This window comes from Engraulis encrasicolus, chromosome 12 (genome assembly GCF_034702125.1).
Source record: "Engraulis encrasicolus isolate BLACKSEA-1 chromosome 12, IST_EnEncr_1.0, whole genome shotgun sequence".
NCBI classification, from domain to species: Eukaryota; Metazoa; Chordata; class Actinopteri; order Clupeiformes; family Engraulidae; genus Engraulis; species Engraulis encrasicolus.
Window position 1 is genome coordinate 13895792 of NC_085868.1, and position 26521 is coordinate 13922312.

The following is a 26521-nucleotide window of genomic DNA, read 5'->3' on the forward strand; positions in this document are numbered from 1 at the left end:
GTATGCCACTATTTTGGGGCTTAATACAGTTAATATCGTTGGCTGGGGTTTATAAAGGTGGTAAAGTGTCTTATTTTTCATGTTAAGTGTTGTCTTGCTTTAAGACAAGTTAAAAGAGGGAATATGTCGCTAAGCTAGTGAAAGTCAATGGATCCGTGTAGCATTGTAGCATGCTACACGGATCCATTGACTTTCACTAGCTTAGCGACATGCTCCCTGTTTTAACTTGTCTTAAAGCAAGACAACGGCTTACATGAAAAATAAGACACTTTACCACCTTTATAAACTCTGGCCAACGATTTTAACTGTATTAAGCCCCAAAATAGTGGCATACCCCTTTAAGAGATACCTTTAAAGAATGCCTTTTGTTTGTGAATGATGGTGGTGCAGCTGTTATTAGGCCTAGTACCTTATCAGTGGCACTAACTCCCCCTGCTGGCAATGTTGTGCAGGCTGCTTGTTCTGTGATGGGTCTGTCTCGTCACTGGAGTGTGTGTCATTGATAAAAACAACTAATCCTAAATTGCTCCAGAATAAGTGAAGCACTCAGAGTGCTTATATGGAAAGAGGAAAAAAGCACAACAAAATTTTAGTCGAGTAAAAGTATCTTTACTTGCCTTAAATCCTAAAAGTTAAAGTACCCATCTAAAAATCTCAAAAATTAAAGAGTACTTCACTTGAAATGTAATTTGAGTAAAAGTACAGTTACTTTTTATTAGTTTTCCACTCACAAATTCATGTTTCTTTTTCTTGAATATAATCCTCCATGACCTCTGTCTCTCTTCCTTGCATCATCCATCAACATTGCAGATATGTGGGACAAGTAAAATAGTGAAAATGCATTGTACAATCCTGCATAATTTTCTTCAATTTCCGCCAGATTATTGTATTATTGTTGTGCATGATGACAAAGCACTCATAAAAGCTACAGGGAGACCACACACGTTCTTCACACTAAGGGTTTTTGAACAGTCTCTGGACCAATTACATACTTGCACACTACAGGCCTACTATGTATAATTTACATATTGAGTTAATATCCAAATGGTCTACATTTAAATATGAACGGTCTTTTCCGAAAGCATGCTCATGGTCCTGGACATAGTGTACAGGAAAAGCAGAGAAAAGGCAAATGAGTGGCCAGCTGTTAACAAGATATAACACATAGTAAGCAGCTGCAAACACTTTCCAGAAACAAGACCAACACAAAGGAGAGAAACCACTGATATGAAATTCACTTCCTGACCGCGCCCATGTGAAGTACACAAACAATGCTCACTTGTAGCAGTCAATTAGTTAGGGGCAGATAAGATAACCTTTGACCTTTTCAACATGCCGACATTTAATTCAATTTAAATACTTATTCTACCTCTAGGATGCCTTGATCCCCTGACCTGTCGCACACAAGTACTGTAAGTGGGCCTGACTGACACATTCTAAATCCTCCCGAGAGTGGCAGATGTTAAAACGAAACATAGGCTACCTACTGAGGCAGAAATCAAACTGAAACTAAAGCCGGCCCTTTGACAAACAGGTCAGTGTACCGGGCCCAGGAATACACTTCCAGATTTTTTTTTGACAAGGCAGGATGGTGAACCTGCCCCCCATATGGTCAATGACTTGTGTGGATGGCGACACAACAGCTTTGGTGCATGCTTGCATATTTGGGGGCACATTTTTGCAATTTATTTTGCATTTTTGTTGTCTTTGTTGTTTGCATAATTGATGTAGGAGCATGAAAAGCCAAGTGCTTGTAATGTCTGGCAGGTTGCATACCACCATTCAGACATACCGCCATTCAGACATTGGAATTTTATTGCAGGAACATTTTTTCCAGCTGGCAGGAACTGTTTTTCAAAGATCTCAGACACTCAGGCAGTTGGACCGTGACAAAATTACTCTCTCCACTTTCCGCTCGTGTCGCAACATTGTTGCAAATGTTAGAATGAGTTAGAACGTTGTTCACGCGCCTTTACTCGCAACAATGTTTAATTGACTCGGTATGGCAATCAAATACTGTCGGAATGGCGCCAGTCAGCCCATTTGAAGTAGGTTTTGCCAATTTATCTCAACTACCCTGGGTCATGTTGCTCTGATTTTCTAAAAGGGCATTCATAGCCTATTAGACAGTTGTGAAGTTGGTCTTGATTTCTTGTTCCCTCATAATTAAAACAGCCCTATCAGATATAGGCAGGCTGTGTAGGCCTGAATTTAGCAGTTCACTTCACACTGCATAAGAACAAAATGTGTGTGGTAAAACGGTTAAGTAGAGAACACAGCGTGGTTTTAATAAGACACTCCTTCGTGTGGTATTTACAGCACGTGGTAATGACAGGTTTGTGAGTTACTCAAATAACCTACTTTGATATTAGTCAGACCAGTCTGTCACGATTTTAACAGCTACAACTGACATTGAGGGGGGCGGGATTGCAAACAGTAGCTTCGACTAGCCTCGTCTCAGTCTGGTCGCCTTCTGATTGAACAACCGTGTGGGAGCGGTCTGAGGCAATTCTAAATACTTCCTGCCCCGGAGGAAGCGCGAGACCTGCTCATTCTGCTCTGCTCTTAAAGGTAAAAACTCTAACAGGCTTATCTTTATTTCGAATACTTCTTGTCCACATGTTTTGTTGGACTGATATCGTTAAAATTCTGGGAGATCGTATCGCCAATCGCGCACCAAAACTGATAACGTCAGTGTGTTTGTAGGCAACTAGCGTCCAAGAAGGGTAGCTAACGTTAGCTATCTTGACGGAAGTCTGCTCGCGAAAAGTGGCTAACAATGAATAGCACTCAACAAAGGTTTCATTGGTTAACCTAGCCATCATAACTAGTGTGCATAACCGACTAGCACCTCTCCAGCAACGACCAATCGCTCTACTGAATATTAGAAACACTGCAGTACAGTTCAACAGTAACCCTAAATGCACCGTCGTGTCGACATATGATTGGTAAAATTGCTAGCGCTGTAGCTTCCTGGTCCAGCTGTCTACCACAGTTACTGGCTTATTGCACAGAGGCCTGATGGACACATTAGCGTTTCTCGTCCTTATGCTAACGTACATCTGTTCCCCCAAAAGTTCGCCTGAAATAATGTTAACTAGTTAACTAGTGTAACGATCTATCCACCCCAGAGTGTTTTATGTAACGTGGGAATTATCCATGCTGCTCAGCAGTGTAGAGAGCGTAGGTAGCTTTATGCTCTACTACAACCTCGCGCTTCTTGACTTGACCTCGACGTTCTTAATGGCGCTAACCCATGTTTTACTATCGAAGGCATTTCCTTTAAAGCAACACATGTATTGTTTTGGTTACATAATTTAAAAATAACTATATATGTTGTAACATTGAACTAATAGGTTTTGCCGAACTGTTTGCTGGAAACGATATTGCCTCTGCACCAGTGTTTGTTGTGCGCTTACATGTAGAATCTGTGTGTTTGGTAGTAGCAGCGCCTTGCAAGCTCTTTACTTAAAATTGTTCAGTGTTGCCATAATTTTGTGCACCTCTGTTGTATCGCACTAATACAAACAAATCCAGTTTGCAGCCTACTCTGTTTGTGTAGACACCAGGGATTCCCAAACTTAATCCTGCCAAGGCCCCCGTATACAGTTATATTGCAGTCAAGGACCCCCTTACATGGGTCGTGCCAGACTTTTTTTTTTTTTTTTCCTGTCCAGCCCCTTTTACAATCATAGTCTATGTCTGTGTGTCAGTGCCCCACTGGGAACTTAACACAGTTCAGTAAAACACAAGGCAGTTCTTAACTGGGGGAATATTGTTAAGCTTATTTTGGTTTTATTTTGATGTACATTAGTTTAGTACACTTATTGAAATGCTGATTTTGTTTTGCTATGCTTTTCCTGCCAACCTGCCGCGGCCACCCTAGCACCCCTTCAATTCCCCCAAGGGGTCCCGGCCCCCACTACACACTGAAAACCACTGGGCTACACCGTGGCAATTTTGTTTCCAAATGTAACTATTTGTTCTCTCAGCGTGTACCTGCCATGACCCTGACTTGTGTCCCTAACGATGGTTGCATGATGTCGAAATAGAATGCTCCTTCGGGATACTTTATTAACGCTTGTATGTTTTGAAGTTTGCAGACTTGGGCGCCGGAGCGGGTCCTTGGTGTGTTGCTTGAACTCAACGCACTACTGCCACATCATTGCCCTCACAGCGTGTTATGTTTGTAATTAGGGGATTGTAAAAAGAACGGATTGGGATCTTCTTCGCCCCTTGTGTGCTCGGAAAACGCCATCTCTTCCAAAAAGCAAGCCATTATGACGGACGGAAGGATTTACGTGGGGAACCTACCCATGGACGTGCAGGAGAGGGACATTGAGGATCTCTTCTACAAATATGGAAAAATCCGAGATATTGAGTTGAAGAACAACAGAGGCACAATCCCCTTTGCCTTTGTGCGCTTTGAGGACCCACGGTGAGTTAGCTACTACCGGGCCAGTGCAGTTTCAAATTTTTTTCCAACGAAAGAGAGCTCATGGAGGAAAGGAAATGTCAGGTGTCTCCGTCATTACTAGAGAATTAGGAGTCCCTTTACTCTCTCCCCCAGGGATGCGGAGGACGCCGTCTATGGAAGGAATGGATATGGATTTGGAGACTGTAAGCTGCGTGTGGAATACCCCCGCTCCTCCGGATCCAAGTTTAGTGGACCCATGGGAGGGGGACCAAGAGGACGGTTCGGACCCCCATCTCGGAGGTCCGAGTTCCGGGTGATAGTGACTGGTAGGTAGCTGCTCGTGGGTCGTAGTAGGCTTTCAAATCTCCACCCACCCTCCCTTCTCTCATTCACTGGACTTGGCCTCAGCAGGAGGAATATTCTGGTCTACTGTAGCTCACTTACAGCATACAAACAGCATGCAGAGCAGCAAGTATGTGGCACCTGGTAGGTGGAATGCAAACAACCTTCATTCTTTTCCATTGACCAACATCCAGCGTTAAATGGGTGGAATTTGCAATTAAAAAGCATTGATGCAGAATGTTGCATGCATGGAAGTACTTCTTGATACTATGTTAGTCACTTATTGGGATCAGTTTGGTGATTTGCTGATAAGATAAATTCACCGAGAGCACTTCTTTTAAAGTCTAACATTTCTGTTGTGATAAAATAGAAGCAGTTTGGTATCTGAAGTGACATTTACGGTGTCTGAAGATGTAATTATCTTTCTGTCTCCCACCCCCCAGGTCTTCCTCCGACAGGCAGCTGGCAGGACCTGAAAGATCACATGCGTGAGGCCGGAGACGTGTGCTTTGCGGATGTGCAGCGTGACGGCGAGGGCGTGGTGGAGTTTCTGCGTAGGGAAGACATGGAATACGCCCTGAGGCGCCTCGATGGGACAGAGTTCCGCTCTCATCAGGTAATGGGGGGACCGGGGACGCCTTACTGTACCCTACACGATGTCTCCGAATTACCCAACATGCTCTCATCAAGTAAGGGGAAACTGTTGACTAGATCAGTGGTCAAAGTGGGGACCGGGGACCCCTGGGGAAACGCGAGATGGTACTAGGGAATCTGTGGGAACTTTGAACAAAAAGTGTAGTAGCTCAAAATAAAATGAATAATGAATGTATACCAAAATAAATAAAATTATGCTTAACTACATTCACATTAGTTACTAATGGCATTATAATAATCTATTGCATCTCTGAACATAACTACTATTATCGTTATTTTATATATCCCACTGGCACACACATACTATGGTTGTGAAAGGAGGCGCACAGAAAAAAAGTGTGGCACAGCCCATGTAAGGGGGGTGTGGGGGGGGGGGGGTGCTTTTCTGCAATCTGCTGATGTATGGGGGGCCTTGTCATGGTAAAGTTTGGGAACCCCTTGACTAGATGACTCTTTCACCAGGTGAGGGGAAAATGGGGACAAGTTACTGTACCCTGCATGCCTCAACGATTAAGGTGAAACTGTAAGCTAGTGAAGTAGATGAGCATTTTCACATGATGCCCCGAGCAAGGGGGAACTAGCTTGGGAAACTAGACGAGCGTGTTGACCAGGTATGGGGAAATTGGGGATTTGTTACTGTAGCCTACATTCCTCACATGCCCTCGCCTAAGGTGAAACTAGCTCGGTTAACTAGACCAGTGTTTCTCAACAGGGGTGCCGCGGAAACGTGGCAAATTATGTAATATAATACATATTTGTCTAAATTGACAAGTTAATGTTAGTCAGTGGAATCTTTCATCTTCATTTTCGCACAATAAAGTAAAATATAGGTCGCCCCAGTCAGCTGCAACTTCAAACGTAGGTCGTGTGACATTTCCAAATATGTTACTTTTCCAAGCTTTTGTGGTATCGGATGCGATGCCATTGCCATTGTACGGCTTGTTTGTTTGGGGTGCCTTGAATTTTTTCATGAATTGAAAGGGTGCCTTGCCTTAAAAAAGGTTGAGAAACACTGAACTAGAGCAATGCTCTCATCAGCTATGGGGAAATTGGGGACGTGTTACTGTAGCCTACATGGTTCACATGGTGTCCCCCGGGCATTTTTTCTCAAGCCCTCACCAAGTGGAAAATTGGGGACGTGTTACTGTACCCTTCAACCACCCACATTCCCGACAGGTAAGGGGAAACTAGCTTAGCACCTTAAGGGCTCTGCATACTTCACGTGCGCACTTTGGCGCGTTTGGCGCGAGAACCATTAATGACGTCATCACTTGCGCCAGACTATTCATACTTCAAAAGCGCCCTTACAGGCTTTCGCTCGCATTGTCGGAAGTGCCCTCTGCTGTTCATGAGAGAAACGGCAGTATCTTTTGCAACTCTCAGCGTGAGTTCTACGGATGTATAAAATAGAAAGCCAAACACGGCTGCTGTAGGGCTACTGAACGTCTGACTTGTGACTTACCACATTGAAACATATATTTTTTGTTGTAGCCTACATTGCCAGATCATTCCAAGACCATGTGAGAGCATTGTTCTGGCGGCAGAATTTATAATAGATCGCAGAACACAACGTGCTTCTGAACAAAGTAAACAATTGTTTCACTGAACAACATTTAAGAGAGAAGATAAAATAACTCTCTAGGACATTTTATTATCCTCAAAATGATGCAGGATCCATTCTGTAATAGCCTACAGTAGTTGTAGCCTCTCTTCAACTCCTGCTTTGTCTGCCTACCTGCATGGTCGCTGGTGGCGCACGACAAGTTACAAAAAATGTGGGGTGCACGACGTCGCGCCACGGCAGCTCGCGCCACGGCGTGTGACGTCATTTTGGGTCACGTGACGGCGCGAGTGAGGTCGCGAGTGAAGTATGAAGGAGGCTAGCGCCAGTCACGCCAAGTATGAATCCCCCTTTAGTCTCACCAGGCAAGAGAGGCACTGGGGACTTGTTACTGTAAACGGTCCTCTCCACACACTCTCCCTCTGGGGGGGGGGCGTCTTACTGTACTGTACATGATGCCCCCAGTCAAAGTGAAACTGGGGCTAAGTTAGCCCAGTGACCTGGAGACACGCATATGCTGCATTCAGGTTCTTGAGATTTGAGCTGTTTTATTAAAAATGTGGGTAAGTTAGAAGCTGAAAGGTCCTTTCTTTTAAATGCATCTCTTTTCATGTTTGTATGTGCTTCGGAGGCCGAGATATTCAGGATTTAATAGGCAGAGGGCACCCTTTTCCAAAAAGGGCTTAGGACAAAATGGGTTAAATGAAACAGCAAGCGGCTGAAGAAGGAAGGGCTGTGTATATGGGTTTACAGGTCGCTTCCTTATTCGCGAGCCTCTACAAATCACGTCTGTCTTAAAATCTGCTTTTAATAACTATGGCAACAGATTTTGAAATGGCGAGGGATTAGAAGTAATTTGGGGATAGATGGCTCTGTAGGCTATTGTTGGATGCATCCTATGGAGCAAAGAAGAAGGGAAGCAATAACAAAGCAACCTTAAATATGCAACTGAATATGCAGACAAGAGGACTTTAATTAAATTTCATGGCGCGGTTAGACGAGTGTGTGCGCTGTGATTATGATAGACTTCTCACCGAAAGTAGTATGACAACGGAATGTCTGGCTATCCATTTATTTGCTTCCTGGTTTGCATTGCATTGCACCAGACTGAGGGAATTGGCTACAGTCCAACCTCAATATCCAATTGCCTACAATTTACAAGACTAGTGAGTAAATGAGTAACTGGTATGGCTTTGATGAGGACTCCTTCGCTGGTGTTATTAGCCATGGTGTGACAGCCTGGCCATTGTGTTCACGCAGCCACCGGGGCGACTGCTCACTTACTGTACCTACAGTACGGAACTCTGCTATGTAAACGCGAGCCAAACCAGTAGTCAGTCACCCCCTGCCAACTTTCAGGAATATTTATGAAGCCAGAACAGTTCTAGAATGTCAAGTGGGTAAGAGACTTTAGCAGAGACAGTTTAGATTGAGACGGGACATATGGCGGCCATCTTGGTGACGCCTTCGGATTGCTATTTCGCGATTAAGTAGACCAGATCTGAGAGTCAATGGGGAAACTGAGTATAGGACGGAGGGGAACCCAGCGGTTGTGAAAACCATATGGTTGAAACCACCGTGAAAAACTGATCAATCTAGACTACTTGGTTGTGTCATACGAGTCAAAATAAAGCTTTTTAAGCCACTTTTCTCACGTTTTTTTTGACAAAGCGCAGGCGCAGTAGTTCCATAACAGCACGAGACCAACGGCTTTTCACAACTGAGCATGCGCATAATTTCGCGTGCGCCGATGCAGCCAGATGATTGGATCACTGGCAACGCAGCTCAGCAGGCACATTGGCTCTTGTTACCAGAAAGGCGGGAGATGTGCGGGTAGACGCCATATTTGCGTTACGAATCTTCACCGTTGATTTCTATGGACACCTAACGATTCTGACCTATCTCCCCTTCCTAAAAAAATCTCTGCCTTTTAGTTCCTGTACCCTGCCTTCTTTACATAGGCTGTGATGCCTAGACCTACCAGAGCGTTGGAAGCCATTCATTCTTCATGTAGACACATGCTGAGTGCGTTGCAATATGCGACCTTGCCTCCTCCACTTGCGCTTGTCTCCTCGTCCCGCCTCCTGGCCCCTCCTCCGTGGAGAAAACAATAAAGTTTCTCAGCTGTCAGCCTAGCCACAACAACTTTTGAGGGACTGTTTTTCATTCACCATCCCAATTGCAAATGAGAAAAAGACTCTACAATTGAGCTTTTGCAAGATATTGAAATATAATGCTGTTGTCTGTGATGTCATCATGACATATTACTTCCTGGTACGAGGTACGAGAAGCAAATGGAGGAGGCAATGACGCATATTGCAACGCACTCGCTGTGTCTCAGATGACACACTTGCACACTTTGGGCACTATGTTTCAGTGCGTAACCAATACGCCATACGCACATCATAGTGCACCATTTGAGACGCAGGAGCAGTGTCTTGGTGGTGGGATTGGAAAGGTGTAGTGTGTTTTTGACTGACCAAGAAGAATTGAAGAAATTTTAAGGTTTTGTTATTGATTATCGTGATATTTCCAGGATGAGCTTAAAAGATTTTTGGAATTTTCAGCTGCCTCATCATTCTAACAGCTCTTGGTATGAGGTTACACTTGAGAAGACAAGGGGCATGTATCTAAGGAAAAAGAGAGAAGAGTCAGACAAATGTTGTAAACAATGGTAGAAGGCGGGGTCTGCAACAGTATTTGATTTGAATTTACATTTGAGAAGATGAGAGAATTATTAATCGACTGGGTTTTTTGCAAGATGTCATACTGTGAAAGAGCTTGCTATTATCCCTGTGCAAATGCCATGGGTGCCCAATAGAAGCCCTGTTGTGTGTTGTTGTTTTCATGTGACACAGTGACACAACTTGCTATTATTGCCGTTGTTAGCGCTGCTCTGTGATGTCACATGGCCATGCTTTGAAACCGCTCGAAACCCTGCTTTTGAGCAAAAACAATCAAATGAAAGTACTGTCTTCTGATGTTGCAGGGGAAGACGGCCTACATAACCCCTTTTTTTTTACTCTGTGTCATGCAGTGTGTGCTATTACCACTATCTATGAGCCAAGTGATCTAAACCGTTGTTGCAAGGGGAGATTAATGAGTCTTAAATAATGCATATGTTTTTCACAACACTCAAAGATACTCAATGAACAAAATTCAAAAGATACCGCGCGCTGATTACTGTTCTTTTTCAAATAAAGTAATAAAAAGAACAGTAAGCAGTGTGCCGTGTCTTTTGAATTGTGTTCATTGTTCACCTTCTCCTGCCTCACACCTGCACCTGCATTGCTGAGGGCTTGTGTACAAGGGCTCTCTTGAACTTTGATACTTATAGGCCAATTGGTGAGACTGCCTCCAGATTTTTTTTACTTTGGTCATCAAGTGTATGTCATTACAACTAAATTATGAGTCAAGGGGGGCGCTGTGGCGCACCACGCTAAGCCCCCCACATTTGGGCTTGCATGCCCACCCACGGGGACCCTGGTTCGAGTCCGGCTGGGGTCGTTTCCCGATCCTCCCCTGTCTCTCTGTCCCATTCACTTCCTGTCACCATCTTCGACTGTCCTGTGAAATGAAGGCATAAAAGCCCCTAAAACAAAATATTTTAAAAAATAATAAATTATGAGTCAAGTGATCCGAACCGTCCTCTGATCCAACACTGTGCTCTTGTCATTGCAGGGTGAGACTGCCTACATCCGCGTGATGGAGGAGAGGGGTTCCAGCTGGGGCCGCTCCCGCTCCCGGTCCAGGTCCCGGGGGCGCTACTCTCCCCCCTACCACAGCAGCAGCCGCGCTTCCCCCCCGCACCGCTACGACTCGCCCCCGCCCCCGCGCCGCATGTCCCGCCATTGCCCCCCCAGCCGCCGGCTCCCCTCACAGCATCAGAGCCCCCCGCCGCGCCACTACCGGTGAACCAGCCATCCCCCTCTCCTCTCCTCTCCTCCCCACCTCCTGCTCTGTCCCTCCTCCTCTGGTGAGGTGCCGATGTGTCCCACCCCCCCCCCCCCCCCCAAACCTTTTTGATTTTTGTTGGTTTAATTTGTTGTTCGTTTGTTAATTTGTTATTCGTTTTTGTTTTTCAGTTTTGAAGTCCTCCCCCTGCCCTTTTCCGTTTTTACTTTGTAATTTACATTCCATCGAGATTGCCCCCCCCCCCAACTCCAGCTCATGTCTCTTGACAAAAACCTTTCAAATCAAGGCCTTAAATGTACGAAATTTCTTTTTCTACAAATCTCCGATGTACATGAGATGTGTCTCCCTGGATTTTACCTTTTTTGTCATGCCCTCTCAATTGAAGTGTGTTTGTTAACTGTGTGTTTGTATGTATGTCTGTATGTATGTATGACCTCCATTTTGTGAACCATGGGAGCTTTTTGCCAATATAGCATACCACTGGAAGTCTGAACATGCCTGGGTGTGGTGGATGTTGTGTTTTTTTGTGTAATGGGCGCACAACGTGTGAACTATCCCATCTATAATAGCCATCCTCTGAAGTCGACCGTATTAATTTTTGAATGCTTAGCCCGACCTACTTATCTGCTTAAATACTGGTAGGACAACAGTGTCCTTGGATGGTTTTCTGGTACATCACTATTCTCGGTCATACGCATCTTTTTTTGGTTTGGTTTTTTGTTTTGTTTTGTTTTAAATTAAAAGGATAATCATTTTAACTTGCTTATTCATTTTTGTACCCTTTGATGGCTGTATGCAAAGAATGTTTTTTTGTTTGTTTTTCAATTAAAAAGATTGAATCACATTCAAATTCTGCTTTGGTCATTATGAATAAAATGTCATTTTCCAATATTATCTGTGTCGAGTGGCATATGTTGTGTGCAGCATTATATGTGCAATGCATTGATTGTGCAATGCAATTGTGTTTGTTGAATATTGTTTAACTAGTTTGTAGAAGAGGATGGTCTATGAGCAATCTTCCTGTCCTATACACTATTGGTGAATGTGCTATGCAATGTCCCCTTGCATGTTTTCTGATCAGTTTCAGGTTTCAGCATAACTTCAATTTCAACATGCAGTTGTAATGCTCACACTACCCTGGAGTTGTCAGTACGTTTTGGGAAAATATTTGGTGGTTTTTAATATATATATAATAAATGTAAACAAACGCTGCCAGGGGCGCAACTACTCATTTCTGGGGGGGTATGCAAGAATTATTTTGGTGCCCTCCCCTCCCCCCCCCTTAAACCCTTGCGATCCTTGAAATATGTATATGTATACGTTTTTGAATAACAGTATTCTCCCTCTTTTACCCTCTCTTTTTGGCGCCCCCCCCCCCCCCCCCCCCCCCTTCTCTGGTGCCCCACTGCAAAGCATACGTCGCATATACTGTAGTTGCGCCCCCAAACGCTGCCCCCATTAGAATAGCTCATATCTCGGAAAGGGCTGACCCAAAAAATGTGGCATCACCGGGTACTGACAAGTCAAGGGTAGCTTGAGCAATACAACAGCATATTGAAATTGATCGAAGTGGTCCTTTAAGTGGCTCTATTGTACACGTCAGATAGTGGCAAAACGCTGCAGCAAGGGTTGACCGACTAAACTGAGAAGGAAAAGACTAGACTGTTTGCTCACATCTCACCCATACTAACCTCCCTTCACTGGTTGCCAGTTCAGGCTAGAGGTGACTTGAACTGATCATGTTGCTCACATAAAAAGCCATACTACATGGACTAGCACCTACATATCTTTCTGAGCTTCTTACACCTTATACACAGTACCTGCTAGGACTCTGCGGCCCATGCATGGTCTCTTGTCCATCCCAGAGGTGTGGAAGGAGTCAGCTGGCCACAGGGCTTTCATCTTAAGCGCACCCTCCCTGTGGAATTAGCTTTCCCTGAATGTTAGACAGACAGGCTCTGTTGAGGTTTTACCTTTTTGTTTTCAATTATATTATAGCAGGGCTTAGTATACATTGTGGTCCGATTGTTAGTTATTCTTGGGTTCCTAATTCTTTTTTTCCCCTATGTTCTATTATTATTTTATTTTTGCATTTTATTTAAGATCACTTAATTTAGCCACACTTGATTAATTTTCCCACCAGTTTTATTTCATTATGTTTTGAGACTGGCATATGGTGATTATTGCACTATAAACATATATTGTGTTATAATAACCTGCATCCATCCACCTTACATACTTTAGTGTGTCAGCCAGTATTGCACATCATGGAAATTGTACATTTTGTCCAGCACTAATTCCAATAATGTGTACTGTGTTTGGGCCTATGGTATTGTGAACATCTGTGGCTGATTGTCACCTATTTGGAGGTTGTTTGTACATGAGGAAGCACCATAGGCAACATATAAACCACAAGTTGGGCAATACTAGCACACATTTTATTGTGTTTCGCAGCAGAAACCATGCACATTATTCTTCAGTGTAAAACATCAACAGTAAAACATATCCATATTTGCATAAACAAATGCGATAAACAACAAAAATACGTAGCACTTTTGTGATATATCTCAAGAGTTACCAGTTAAAATGAAAAAGTAGTATGCACAACGGCAAGGATGTTCATGTAGGTGAGGGTTGTCCGCAGTTAAATGAGATTTCTACCCCGTCTCCATACAGATGACATTGACTGCTGCAGTGTTTTTTCCAAGTTGCAAATACAGTGTAATTATTTTAACTTAGGCCAGCCGCAAGACAAACTGGACTGGTGTCCTTCGACTGCAAAGAAATCATGCACGCGCAGGGGCGTAACTCAGGGAAATCCAACTCTGAAGTGTGAGGCTTTTTGTCCTTTCTGTGCGGTTGCCGGCGGTGTTGTCACAGTACTGTTTACTTCATAGTGCCACAAGGGCATATCATGTCATACTCCCGAGTGTCCGCCTGGTGCGACATGTGTGGCCCTCTTCCCGACTCCACTGATGGGTCTCGGTTGACTTTCGAAGTCCTTCTGGGATGTCAGAGGGCTATCCAGGAGAATGGAAGCAGTTCGGGGGTATTTTTTTCAGCTATCAGGCTTCTCTTTCTCCTGTTCCATGAATTCTACGCCATCAATTGGGATGTCCTTTTCTTTGATGGCTTTCTAAAAAGACAGAATTGGAATACAGAGTAATGACTACAACCACATACATCCAAGGTCTTTGCTACAACACTACATTGCAAGTCATGCAGACGACATTTCCGGATTTGTCAATGGAACCACGAATGACCAAAGGAACTTTGTCGCAGAAATTGCAGACACCTCAATTGCTGCAGTTCATTTCATAGATATGTTCATACTTCGATGAAATTCAACCCGATTTACACATTAGAAAATGTGCATTGTCCCAGGCTGTTGGCTTTGGGTTACATCATCTAGCATGAATTTAAAAATAAATGTAGAAACGATAGCCAGAACCCAACAATGCAATAACAGTATACAATAATGCATTAATATAATCGTACAAATAATAATGTAAAACATTATCTCTCACCTGAACGCACGACTGATATTTCTTGAACATCTCGGTACATGGATCACTACTCCGATCGCCTTTCAAAAACTTTTCTGCAAACCAGCGATTAAAACACTGGTCATATTCACGTTTAAGATCAGTGCATCCTTCTCCTACGCTGTTCATATTTTTTGAAAATGCTTATTAGATTAAATTGTATGCAATTAAAAATCCAAGCTAGCTGAAGAAGCTATCCATCCCCCTTCTTCCAAACAGAGGACTTCCTCCTGAATGATTCTCCTTGAACCACGTGGTCTAGCAAAGATCAAAACGCACAGTCGAGTTTTGATGACGTTGCACTTTCTTAAAGCGAACGCAGCTGTTTTTTTTTTTTTTTTGCATGATTTGGCATAATGGGTTTCTATTATTATTATTTTAAAACTACTTCATAACATTACATTCTCATCCTCACATTTTCATGCACTGTCTTACTTTATTGTGGCGCGAAATAAACAAATTTGCCTTCTTGTATGCAGCATAGGCCTGCTGATAATGAAGTATACTTAGCATTGACAGTAAATAGAAAAAATGCACTGTGCAGTCATTTTCAATATAGGCCTATAAGGCCCTATAGCCAACTGGGCCTACAATGTCATGGTGGCTAGAGCTGTTAATACTTTGATTTTCCCTGAAAATAAATTGGGTTTTTTGCCAGAACAGTTACTTAGTTTGTGCGATTTTATATAATAAAGGACACTCTTGGGTTTGCCATTTTAGAGCAATGAAGTGACAAAAGTGAAAGCCCATTGGGAAACTCCAACACCCATTGTCATTTTGGCACAGCACTCCACAGCACACAAGTGAACACTGCATATTGCACACAACAACATTGCATGTATGCCTCACCCGTACAAGGGGGCAGCCCTCAATGGCGCCCCTAGGGAGCAGTGCGGCAGGACGGTACCATGCTCAGGATACCTCAGTCATGGAGGAGGATGGGGGAGAGCACTGGTTGATTACTCCCCCCACCAACCTGGCAGGTCGGGAGTCGAACCGGCAACCTTTTGGCTACAATTCTGACACCCTAACCGCTTACCCATGACTGCCAATAGTCCATGACATTGAATTCAATTATTTTGTATTATAGGGTATTCTGTGATGACAGCTGGTGATCAGTAGATGCCATTTTGTCAATATGTAGGCCTAAATGCTAATTTTATACTTGTGTGAACGTCGTGACATTGACAAATTTGGGACATTTGAGGGGTGTCATGAGCGAATGTTTTCATAAGATAGTGTAGGCTTTTGAAAACATGAAAACAGACTGAAGTGAAGTTGAAACATTTTAACATGCAACAATAGCCTATAGTGTGAGACCGTTTGGATTAAAAAAAATTTCACTCTTACACATTTTTACACTGTCACACATATTTAATACAGATTGATAAATAATTCACATCACATCAGTTTCACATTATTATCACATTACAATAAAAATATATAGGTTTGATTTTTTTTAGCTTACGATGTATGTACATCTATGTATTTATATGTTTATATATAATTATTTTATTTCCATTTCACACATTTTAACACTGACTTTGTTCTTTGATATAACGTGTTTCGTTTACATTAAATGTGTCTTAGTTATACAGTGTAAATTCTTAACAGCAGCAACGTACATCAATAATTCTCAGATTGGGTGAGTGAAAGATACTAACGACAAAAGATTAGTGTTTGAAACACTGGCACTTTTTTCTCTTTTTTTTACCAAAGACACTGGTTTCCCAGGATAGTCTAAACAGGATCTAATAATCACAAAGAATCCTGATAGGATAGGTGAACAAAATGTAAAAAGAAAAAGCTGAGTCTAAAAAAAGTGAAATGCAGAACCAACCGGGGGGGAAAAAATGCTACATGGATGTTTTAACCCTGCGGTTCAACTTTATAATGGAATTCATATTCTGAACCAATGTAAAACATCTATGCAGCTAGACTGGTAAGCCAGACTATAACATGAAACGTATAGTCTGGGCTCACTCCATAGGCAGGGCTGTGGAACCAACGGTTGGCTTTCAAAAGGTGTTGTCACCGTGCTAAGGCCATACCAATGACTTGCTACACAGATTCAAAACTAGTGCCAGGCCAGATTCAAGGCCCAGCTACGATCCCCTATGGAGCAAGGCTAGACCAAGGAGAGAAAATAAAATCTGCCAAAAAGATTGGTCTACTAGGCTTCTATGCAGCAGTATTTTGCCTTAATTTTCAAAGGTTGGTTCAACATTTTACTTTTCACAGTTCATGAATTGATCAGGAGGGTTTTTTTTAATCATCTAGCAGAGTCTCGATCATATTACTTTACCACAAACACTCCAGTCGCACATTGCAAGATAATGATTGAAGCAAGTCGTCGTCAACATGACAGATAATCACTGACAAATCCCTGAACAGAAGAATTTACAGTAAACCTATAAGGCAAAAGTTACAATAGTATGTGCAAAGAGTTATTTTTCTGTCTCCACTGATTCCAACCTGAATGAAGAGTAAGGGGTTATTCATTTATTACACACAGAAACACTATGTTTGTGCAGTTGGTATAGCGTTTCTTTCTATTCATTTACACATACAGTATGACACTGGGATTATTGAAAGGCTACTATAATTTACAGAGGCTTACAAAAGCAAGACCGTTTGAAACAATGCTGTGTTACATTTGGTTTCAGTTTTCTTGGGTTGTTTTAAAAACACTTCATGGTATAAGTTATAGGCTATGGAGGCACATTGATTCAATAATCTGTCATGTGACCAACACCCAAATTGGACAACATCTTTCCCAAAACTGGATGGATAGATGAAACAAGCAAAATGTGTATACATTTAAACCAAGACCTGACCTGACTGTTTTTGGTTGTTAAAAAGACAACAAATCTGATGTCCTTGTCAGACTCTGTGTCACTGATGCCTACATTAGTACAAACTGTTTTCAGTTTCACATATGGTTCCCATTAATTTTGCGAGAAATGATTGTAGATTTAATCACAAAAACATGTCCAATCACCAAGAGTTGTTCAATATACACCCATTTAAGATAAATGAAGGAAATTGACAGGTTGACTCATGACCGAGATTTGACAACAATGAAAGTGTGATAGTAACCAGTCACTTTGAAAGAGATAGTAACCAGTCAGCCATGAACAGAATTACATACGTCAGAAAGACAGTACAGTACTAACGTACAAGAGGAGCACATATTACTTTCAACGTGAGCTTATTGTGTGAATGAGGGTTGCATGAATCCATTTTGTTAACATAAATAATAAATATAGGTTCCTCTGAATTCACACTCCACTAACAACCACAGAGTTTGTGCTTAGGAATGATCCAAGTTTCTATTTCTCTTTGTCATAATTTTGAACATTATAGACATCACATGAGCGATACTTTTTTCAAAGAAGCTAAAAAAATATATTCGTGTCGAAGTATGAATATTTACTTATGGCTTTCTTAGCTTAGGAAGCTTTCTCGGTTTACTCAGGCTAGTGATGGTTGTGACATTGCAACTATTAAATCACAACAAGTCTGAATATTTATATTGTTATTTAACTGTTGCAATTCTAGTCACCTCTTTCAAAATCCATACATTTCAGATCCTTATTCATAATAATTCACGGTGGATCAACTAACCATGTAAAAAGCAGATAATTATGCCCCAGGCTACAATGATGAAAAAAATTTAAATGCAACTAAAATCTGTTTTCCAGATTAAAACACATCCTTTGTATTCTACTGTATCAGGTTCTTCAGACATTTTGAATTGATCCATGGAGAGAACACTGGTCAAGCAACGCATGTGCATGATTGTTGATTGGGCCATGATGACTTGTGTTGTCCCACAAACACTCTGCAGCTGGTGGGTTTTTGGCAGCACAGGAAGGAATGGCATGATTGGACTGGAATGGAAGATATGATGTAGTGGTCTCCCTACTTGTTTTCAATAAGCGTTTGAACTTTGTGGACCAATTCCCTGGCCTTGACCAGCACCTGGGGGACGTCGTGTCTCTCCGCCATCTCTGTGGGAAAGCAACAGCAGTTCACTAGATTAGACATAACTCGTAAGGTAAATGAAACATTCTAGACAGATACCTCATAAGCAGGGCTCTAAATTAACTTTTTCCACCACCAGCCAATTTGGCTAGTGGACATTTTTTCTTACCACCCAAACAGAAGTTCAACTAGCCATTTTTTTTAAATCTCGCCAAAATAAACTATGCATTAGGCTAGTTATTTTTTTTTCTAATTAAATGGTCATTTTGTCCAACTGTTTCTACAACAGATACACTATAGGCCTGCATAGGCTACTATATGCCTACATAATAATTACGCATATTATAGGCCTAGGCTATATATTTTTTCATTATTTTTTAACTTCTGCTTTATTTTTTACTTTCATTACTTAGGCCTAATTAATTTGATTAGTTTTTGTTCAATTCCTCTGAAAACAGCTGAATCACATCGCACAAGCCACTGACATAACAGACCTTTAACATACAGTAACCAAGCACACAGCCAAACACTACAAAACCTCACATACGCACACCCCAAGGAAGGAGAAGAGATGAGAGGAAAATGAGAGGAGAGAGGAGGAGCTCTTCTCTACCATGCGCAACAAAATGACAAGAAGCCTAGTTTAATTAAAAGTAAATAATATCCCGGGAATCTTCGCTTCCTTTGTTACTTCCACAGCTTCGTCGTTGGTTGCTTTTTTTTTTCTTTCCGATGGCGTGGGCTTTCCAACTTAGTTGCGCCAGGACTCAGAACATTTCAGAAGACAACTGAACTGACAGCTACGGTCACACTACTCTGACAGTCGGCTCTCCTCCTCTGCCCTGGTCGCTATTTCGTTCCACAACCACTCATTTTTAACGTCACTATTTACAATTACTACTAGCATTCACCAACACACAGAACCTTGCTCTAACCCCCGCCACATTCTCATCACTCGCACAAAACATAGTCTACACAACAGAAGTAGCGCTATGCATAATCTGCGTAAGTCCTGTTATTGAAACGGTCAGGGCCTCGCTGCTTCAAAAATGCAGCCTGTTACAGCAAGGTTCATATAGTAATAATAGCAGTAGTGACGTTAAAAAGGTTGTAGCGAAAGCGACGAGAGCATAGGAGGAGAGCTGCCTGTCAGAATAGTGTGAGCGCAGCTTAGCTGACAGAAGGCTGGTCGTCTGAAATGTTTTCAATCCTGGCGCGCGCAACAGCATGGAGTTCACGCTCGATGCACTGGAAAGCCCACGGCCACGGTGGGAGGCTACGTCGTGACGCTAGTGTCCATGGGTAATGTAGGAAATCTCGCCCTATAACGTTCGTCAGAGCAGCGGTTTGTACTCGGGCGCTACTAGCCAAATTGGCGGGTAGGTATTTTTTTCTACTAGCCAAAATGAATTTTCACCCGTGTTTGGCGTGTTGGCGTGTGTTAATTTAGAGCCCTGCTCATAAGTAAAATGAAACATTCTAGACAGATACCATGAGCGAACTATCCTATTGATATCTGCCCTCTCGTTCTTTCTTCAAAGACATTGAAGCTCCAGAAGATACAGCCTTATTTATTAATAGTCAGATTGATATGCCGGGCCCCAAAAATCTCGAGCCTTCGAGGGGCTCCTTGACAGTGCCGAGCACACAGAATTGTGTTAACTTTTACCATGACCCCGGCAGTGCCTCTGTCCATGTGTTTGTATGGCACCACTATAATCTCCCACATAGAGCAGTTACTGGTAACCAGGGGCGCCGCCAGGGCCCCCTTAAAGATTTGAATTTTGGGCCCCCTTAAGGGCCCATGTCAGTGCTGTTAGTGGTTGGGCCCTTAGAATCTGTAACTACCCCCCCAGCGGCACCCATGCCGGTAACTGACATTGCAGATATGCTACACACAGGGACACACACAGAGGAAGGAAGAACATGTCTGTGTAATAAAGGGCAGTTGCTGATTGGTGCGACCTCTTCTTACTTTTCAGTTACTTTTCATTTTTTTACTTTTCAGGTATGCCACTCACCATTGAAGAACTTGATGATCTCAGTGAAGTCCATGTTGTTCTCCAGGATGATGTCGCGGTAATGCTCCACGAGTGCCAGGGCGATGAAGAGAACAAAGTGGCTGGAGGAGATGGACCTGGCTGCCCAGATGGTCTCCCATGCAGAGAACACGTCGTCATACACCATTTCTGGAGAGGACAGGAAAAGGGTTAAGGCTTTTTAGAAATATTTTTGGGGGCTTTTGGGCTTTATTCATGACAGGACAGTGGAGGAGAGATGGGAAGCAAGTGGGAAGAGAGAAACGGGGAAGGCTCAGCAAACGACCTGGGTATTGAACCGCCGGCACAGTAAACAAGCACCCCACTGTTAGGCCACAGCAGGGCGGGTTTACGGGTTTTTTTTTTTTTTTTTAAATATACGTTTTTAGGACTTTATTACTTGCCTTTATTATGACAGACACAGTTAAGAGCATGTCAGGAATCGACTGGGACAGAGAGAAAGAGAGAGAGATGGACTTGAACCTGGGTGCCCATGAGCATGGACGGGTGCATCCCACCACAGCATCCCAGAGAAAGGTTAAGAATTTATCACTAATTACACCCTTTTTGGGTTCAAAAAGAAAAAGAAAAAAACGTCAAAAATGTGATGTGATCCAACCAGCTGTAAATCAGCTGATCCTAATGATCACAATGAGTACACAAAACAGGTGGATCAGGTATTCGGTTAAGACACCTGTTTCACAAGGAAAACGTGTCTTGAGTGTTTCTTTACTTTCCGAACCCGAAATTGAAACGTACCAGAGGCTATACAGAGTATTCATGCATCATAGAAATGTTCAGTGAAAAACAACATTGTGTAAAAGGTATATAAGTATACAAGAGGGCAGAAAGTAGTAAAACAACCTTTATCTTACCCCTCTTAAAGTCAAGCAGGAACCAGCGATAGCAGAAATAGAAGTGAGTGTAGTCTCCGTTCTGCTGCATCAACTCAAAGAGCTCAGAATCTAAGATCTAAGACGGGAAAAAATGTAAACCTGTGAGGTCCATATAGATGACAGATATAATTCATTTACTAGTTCACATACGGTAGATTTTGTTGATAAGCTCTGTACTTGGGCAATGGAATTTCATACAACCACCTCATTGTATCTGAGTGGATTCCCTTTGAGAAAAAACCCATTCTGACGCTAAAATGCTTTACTTCTAAACTCAAGTGTGGTTCTTCTGACCAAGAATTGGTGGTAATTAGACAGCATGTGTGTAAGTCAAATATGTTTTGAATTTATGTGTGTTTGCCTAAGAAAAGAGGTAGTCCTTTCATGCAGATGAGATTGCTGGGTGACCGGTCGTTTAGGCCTTTTTCGTTTAGGCAAGAGTTGTCTAGGCCACCCAGCCGTCATTTAGGCCACAAGAGGTGCCGGTTAGGTCACTGGAGCTGCCGTTTAGGCCACTTGAGCAGCCGTTTAGGCCAGCATTTTACTATTATTGTACATACGTTATCATAAGACAGAGGGTTAGGGGTTAGGGGTTGGGGTGTGGGTTAGGGTTAGGGTTAGGGTCTGGGTTAGGGTTAGGGTGTGGTTTAGGGGTTAGGGTTGGTGTGATTGGTGTTTGTACAATAATAATAAAAAGCTGGCCTAAACGGCAGCTCAAGTGGCCTAAATGGCAGCTCCACTGGCCTAACCGGCACCTCTTGTGGCCTAAACGACTGCAGGGTGGCCTAGACGACTCTTGCCTAAACGAAAACAAAAGGCCTAAATGACCCCTAACCGATTGCTGGCAAAAAAAAGCATCATAACATCATAGCAACATTGCCAAGAGTAACAGACTAAGATACGATCATTACCATTTTGGTGACAATAGGGTAAATAACAAAGGCTCTGAGTGAAAAATGTGTATGTTCAGTGCATGTGAATAATTGACAAATAAAACAGACTTGACTTGACAGACTGTCAGAAATACCTGGATGAGTGAGCGCATGTTGGCAAAGTGTGAGTCCATGGCTCCCCCATGAGGAAAGTTCTGGTTCATCCTCTTCATGAGCTCGCTGAAGCAGCTGAAGGCCAAGGCCTCTGCAATGCAAAGTTAAAAAGCTGTTTTATGTCAGCTTCTAATTGATGGATATATTGTAACATGATATGTGTAATGTGTGAATTAAAAAAAACAAAAACGTACCATCATCCAGGATGACCAGCAGAGGTGCAAGGAGATCGCACATTCCCTGGACATAGCCTATCTCCAGATGCTGCCACACATAGCTGAAGAGTGACATTAAGCAAGTTATTAAAAAGTTAATGAATAACATTAAATAAGTAATTAAAACACTTAACAAAACACAAGTAAAACATCAACAATGCTAAATTGGATGCGCCAGCTTCAGAGAACATTCTGTCATGTATTACTTATTTATGACAATGCACACATACTGTACTATCACTAACCTGCACATGATATTCCTCAGTTTTTCCAAGTTGGCTGCGGTAAAATACCAGTAGTTTCTATCACACCTGTGAACATCTTTTTCAATGCGGTGAAGGTTGAGCAGATACATATCCAGAAGTTCTTGCTAAAATCAAAACAAGAAGAAATAAGTTTGTGGACAAATGTCAATAAGAAAATGAATGGCAATATGAATTACAGGCAAGATGAATGTATGATTCCAAAGAAACTCAATGATATGGCATATGATATACATGATTATTTATGAAGGTTAGCAATCTCTGTATTAGATATAATTTTTATATATACTGCACATTTATAATTTCAGTACAATGTCTTGACAAAACAGTCAACAGAAGGAAAGAGGAAGGCAGAGGATATGCAAAATATGTAAACAATATGTTGATAAGAACTCACAGACTAGTGTAGTAGTGTTTCTGGTATTTAGTATTATTTTTTTTATATTAGATTGTATCAGATTGAACCTTATAAACACATTAACAAAAAAAAAATCTAAATAAATAATGAGGGAAAAAGGAACTCACTGAGTAAGTAGTGCCAATAGAAGACACAGGTGAAGCCAGTTCAGTCTTCATATCTCCTTTGACAGCCAATGAGTCTGCTTTTGGGAACAGGCAGTCCACATCTGGGTCCTCCTCAGAGAGGATGGACTCAGTGGCCTCTGGGCTTGTGTTGGGTCCCACCTCCAGGTGGAGCTCTAAGGTAGGCATGTCCGCACCAGGCTCCCTGGGAGTGCGCTGCAACGAGGGGGCGTCCAGGATCAGGGGCTGCTTCCAACAGTGGTCCTCAGCCGACATGCAGATCAGGTTCTTAGGGATGTCCTCCATTTCGAGGGCGGAGGGGGAGTCATCGGAGTCAGCCATGTCAAGAGTGGAGGAGTGCTGGTTGAGGAGTGGTGGTGCTGAAACGCAGCCTTCAGACTCTGTGTTGGAGTCTCTCCTCTCCAGGCACCAGCCAAGGCCCTGCTGGGATACCTTTGTGTCTTCAGACTCAGACACACTTCTCATCTCCTTCGTTGGACTTGTTTTGGCCTCTAGTTCAGAGCTTATAAGTTTAGTCTCCTCAGCTGTAACTGGTGTATCCTTAACTATGATGTTGTCTATTGGCTCTGAGGAGTCTTGAATCTTATCCTTTTCTGTCTCTGACAAGTCTGATAGTGTTTTCTGCCCAATTTCGGGTGATTCTTGAAGTGTGATTTTCTCTCCGGTCTCCAAGGAGTGTTGAGGTATTGTCTTCTCCTCTGTTTCTGAGGACTCTTGAAGTGTGGTCCTCAAGGAATCTGGAAGAGTGGCCTTCACCTCTGTCTTCAAAGAGTCTGTGATCTTCTCCACCGACTCTGAATCTTGAATTATTGTGTTATCCACAGTCTCCAATGACTCTTGAATTGTAATATTCTCCCCGGTTTCTGAGGATTCTTGAAGTGCGGCCTTCTCCTCTGTCTCTGAGGACTCTTGAAGTATTCTCTTCTCTACTGACTCCTCAGGAGTCATTCTCTTTTCTGCCTTTGATGATAGGACATCTTCTGTTGGGGATATTTCTTGTTTTGATTCACATCCTTCCTGGACAGTGATCTCTGTTGCTACTGATGAGAGACCTTCCTCTGCTAAGGGCAAATTCATTTCTGTGGAGAGGGATTGAGGATGAACAGCGTTCTCGGATGTTGTGAATGGAGTGACCTCTGTTGAAGTTGATGGTTCTGCTTCTTTTACCTCCGTCTCTAAATGAAAGTCTTCGCTTTGGAATGTTTCAGGTGAATAGAACTCATTCGCAAGCGGTGAATCTGCTTCTTTCAATTCAGTGTCTGGCACAGGAGTAATCTCATCCATTTCCAATGAGATGAAGTCTTCCGTTGATGATGACTCAGGCTCTGTTGACTCAAGGACAGCCAGACCAGTGTTTTCAGCAGCTTCTGGTGACCTGATTTCATCTGACAGCAACACCCCCACTGCTAGTTTCAACTCCGGCATGATGAGCTCTGTGGGTATGGAGGATTTGCTGATTTGTGGTTCAACTATTTTGGGCTCTTCCTTCCCAGGATCTTCTTCTGGATCATTTAACTTTGAATGACTTGGGCTATACTCTGTTCTAGGGCTCTCATTGCTGTCTTTAGGTACCTCAGGAGCTTTGTCTGAGGAGATTTCCTCAAGATTTTCATACCAACTCTCTGACGTCTGAATCGTTCCCTCTGTAGAATCTGTAACTTCAGGTTTTTCTTCCAAGTCAATCAATTTTTCATCAACTTTTTCTGGTGTCTTTACCTTAATTGACTCAGTATCTTGATTTTTATCTGACGTGCTATCTTGAGCTCTATTTGTGTTTACATTTTCCACATCAAATTTGGTGCTGTGACTTTCTGGCACTTCTAGCTCAGCTTTTGTTTCTTGTGACTCAGTCTTTGCCCTCTCCTCAGAATTCACATTCTCTGGAATCTTGATGTCCTCCTGATGCGTGTCACTATATTTAGGACTGCTGTCAGATGGCTGCACCTCACCCTCATGTGAGCCTGCTTCTGTTGCCTCACCAAAACCTGATTCCAATGCTGAGGCTGGTGCTGGGGCTGTGAACTCCTCTTCTGATCCTGATGGACCTGCACGTTCAGTTTGAAGAATGTCAAATTCCTCCTTCTCTGAAGCACACTCTGATGCTTCATCAGACACTACTTCAGCTTTTTTGGCATCCTCTTCTTCAACCATGGCCTTTGTGTCCTGTTCCAAAGCAGAGGTGGACTTTTCAATGTCACTCTCTGGCAGGGACTCTTTGGGCGGGGAGTCAGCAGTGGTGGTTGTCAGAGCTTCAGCAGTAGGCTCCGACTTCTTCACAGGAACTTGAGACAAAGCTCCAGCTCTTGCTCCGGAGTCATGAGCAGAGGCCTCGTCTGTGCTGGGGGAGTAGTCGGAGAGGCCAGAGGTGGTGGAGAAGTTACGAGACGACGGGTGGCCCGAGTCTGGTGAGCTGGTGCCATTGGCAAGAGCTCCGTTGGAGAGCTTGGGCATGGGTTTTTGATCCTCAGGCTTGGCCTCCAGTTCAGGTTGGTCCTCTTCATCAACAGAACCAAACACCTGTGACAAAATATATCACGAAAATACATTGGTCAGTTATGTGATTCACAATGAATTCTAACAACAAACTCTGTGAGTAAATGAGTGAATATAATATACAATGAATGAAGTAAATGAATTCGAAAAAAATTGAGGCTTTAGTGACGTGCATCAAAGGTGAACATCCCAGCTTCAGAAAGTACCACAGCAATTCACATTCACAACTCTCCAGTCCTATTAGCGTAACATTTTAGTAAGCTTGGCAGGTCAGGTAACCAGTGATGTGGCCTCTGGAAGGAAGGAATAACTGGAAGCTAGTCTTTGAAGCCAGGGTGTCCACTTCTGTTGTGTACATGTACAAACATATTTGCTAAAGATGAATGATGCAAAGTTGTAGTCTATGTGACACAAAGATATGCACAGGCCGCTGAGGACTAATGGAAGTAAGGAAGTTGGTCCTGGAGTGAGAAGCTGACGTAAGCGGAGCTCAGTGTAATGTAATGTACGTATTGTACAGTACCGGTATATGCCATATGCCCACTACAAATAAGTAATAACCAATATTCAATTTCAAGATGCATATAACTATTGCATTAGTTAGT

At 42.8% G+C, this 26521-nt stretch overlaps 3 protein-coding genes across 5 annotated transcripts in view; 1 reads left to right on the plus strand and 2 right to left on the minus strand.

The window, feature by feature from the left end:
* The first annotated feature begins 2451 nt into the window (after positions 1–2451).
* Positions 2452–11780, plus strand: srsf9 (serine and arginine rich splicing factor 9). Of its 2 annotated transcripts, none has more exons than XM_063211670.1 (5): positions 2452–2571; positions 4097–4438; positions 4571–4743; positions 5203–5375; positions 10656–11780. In XM_063211670.1, the coding sequence occupies exons 2-5, from the start codon at positions 4281–4283 to the stop codon at positions 10887–10889; spliced, it is 738 nt and encodes a 245-aa protein (XP_063067740.1). In that variant the 5' UTR covers positions 2452–2571; positions 4097–4280; the 3' UTR covers positions 10890–11780. The 2 variants fall into 2 exon arrangements, with proteins under 2 accessions (XP_063067740.1, XP_063067741.1); XM_063211671.1 differs by having other exon boundaries at positions 4198–4438.
* A 1525-nt stretch (positions 11781–13305) lies between these two features.
* Positions 13306–14699, minus strand: triap1 (TP53 regulated inhibitor of apoptosis 1). The gene is made up of 2 exons (XM_063212550.1): positions 14417–14699; positions 13306–14025 (listed from the first exon to the last, which is right to left on the minus strand). The coding sequence occupies exons 1-2, from the start codon at positions 14561–14563 to the stop codon at positions 13948–13950; spliced, it is 225 nt and encodes a 74-aa protein (XP_063068620.1). The 5' UTR covers positions 14564–14699; the 3' UTR covers positions 13306–13947.
* Positions 14700–15876: 1177 nt separating this feature from the next.
* sgsm1b (small G protein signaling modulator 1b) overlaps positions 15877–26521 on the minus strand; it is a 38148-nt gene continuing 27503 nt past the window's right edge. For both annotated transcript variants that reach the window (XM_063211674.1, XM_063211673.1), the window contains exons 18-24: positions 23406–25940; positions 22863–22987; positions 22597–22679; positions 22384–22493; positions 21336–21432; positions 20443–20610; positions 15877–18447 (exon numbers count right to left, since the gene is read on the minus strand). In XM_063211674.1, coding sequence (XP_063067744.1) covers positions 18359–18447; positions 20443–20610; positions 21336–21432; positions 22384–22493; positions 22597–22679; positions 22863–22987; positions 23406–25940 — 3207 coding nt within the window. In that variant the 3' untranslated portion in view covers positions 15877–18358. The remainder of the gene's footprint in view (positions 18448–20442; positions 20611–21335; positions 21433–22383; positions 22494–22596; positions 22680–22862; positions 22988–23405; positions 25941–26521) is intronic.

Coding starts and splice junctions, on each gene's coding strand:
- srsf9 (XM_063211670.1), top strand. CDS start 4,281: ATGACGGACGGAAGGATTTACGTGGGGAACCTACCCATGGACGTGCAG. Junction 4,439..4,570: donor GTGCGCTTTGAGGACCCACG/GTGAGTTAGCTA, acceptor TCTCTCCCCCAG/GGATGCGGAGGACGCCGTCT. Junction 5,376..10,655: donor CAGAGTTCCGCTCTCATCAG/GTAATGGGGGGA, acceptor TTGTCATTGCAG/GGTGAGACTGCCTACATCCG.
- triap1 (XM_063212550.1), bottom strand. CDS start 14,563: ATGAACAGCGTAGGAGAAGGATGCACTGATCTTAAACGTGAATATGAC. Junction 14,026..14,416: donor AATATCAGTCGTGCGTTCAG/GTGAGAGATAAT, acceptor CTGTCTTTTTAG/AAAGCCATCAAAGAAAAGGA.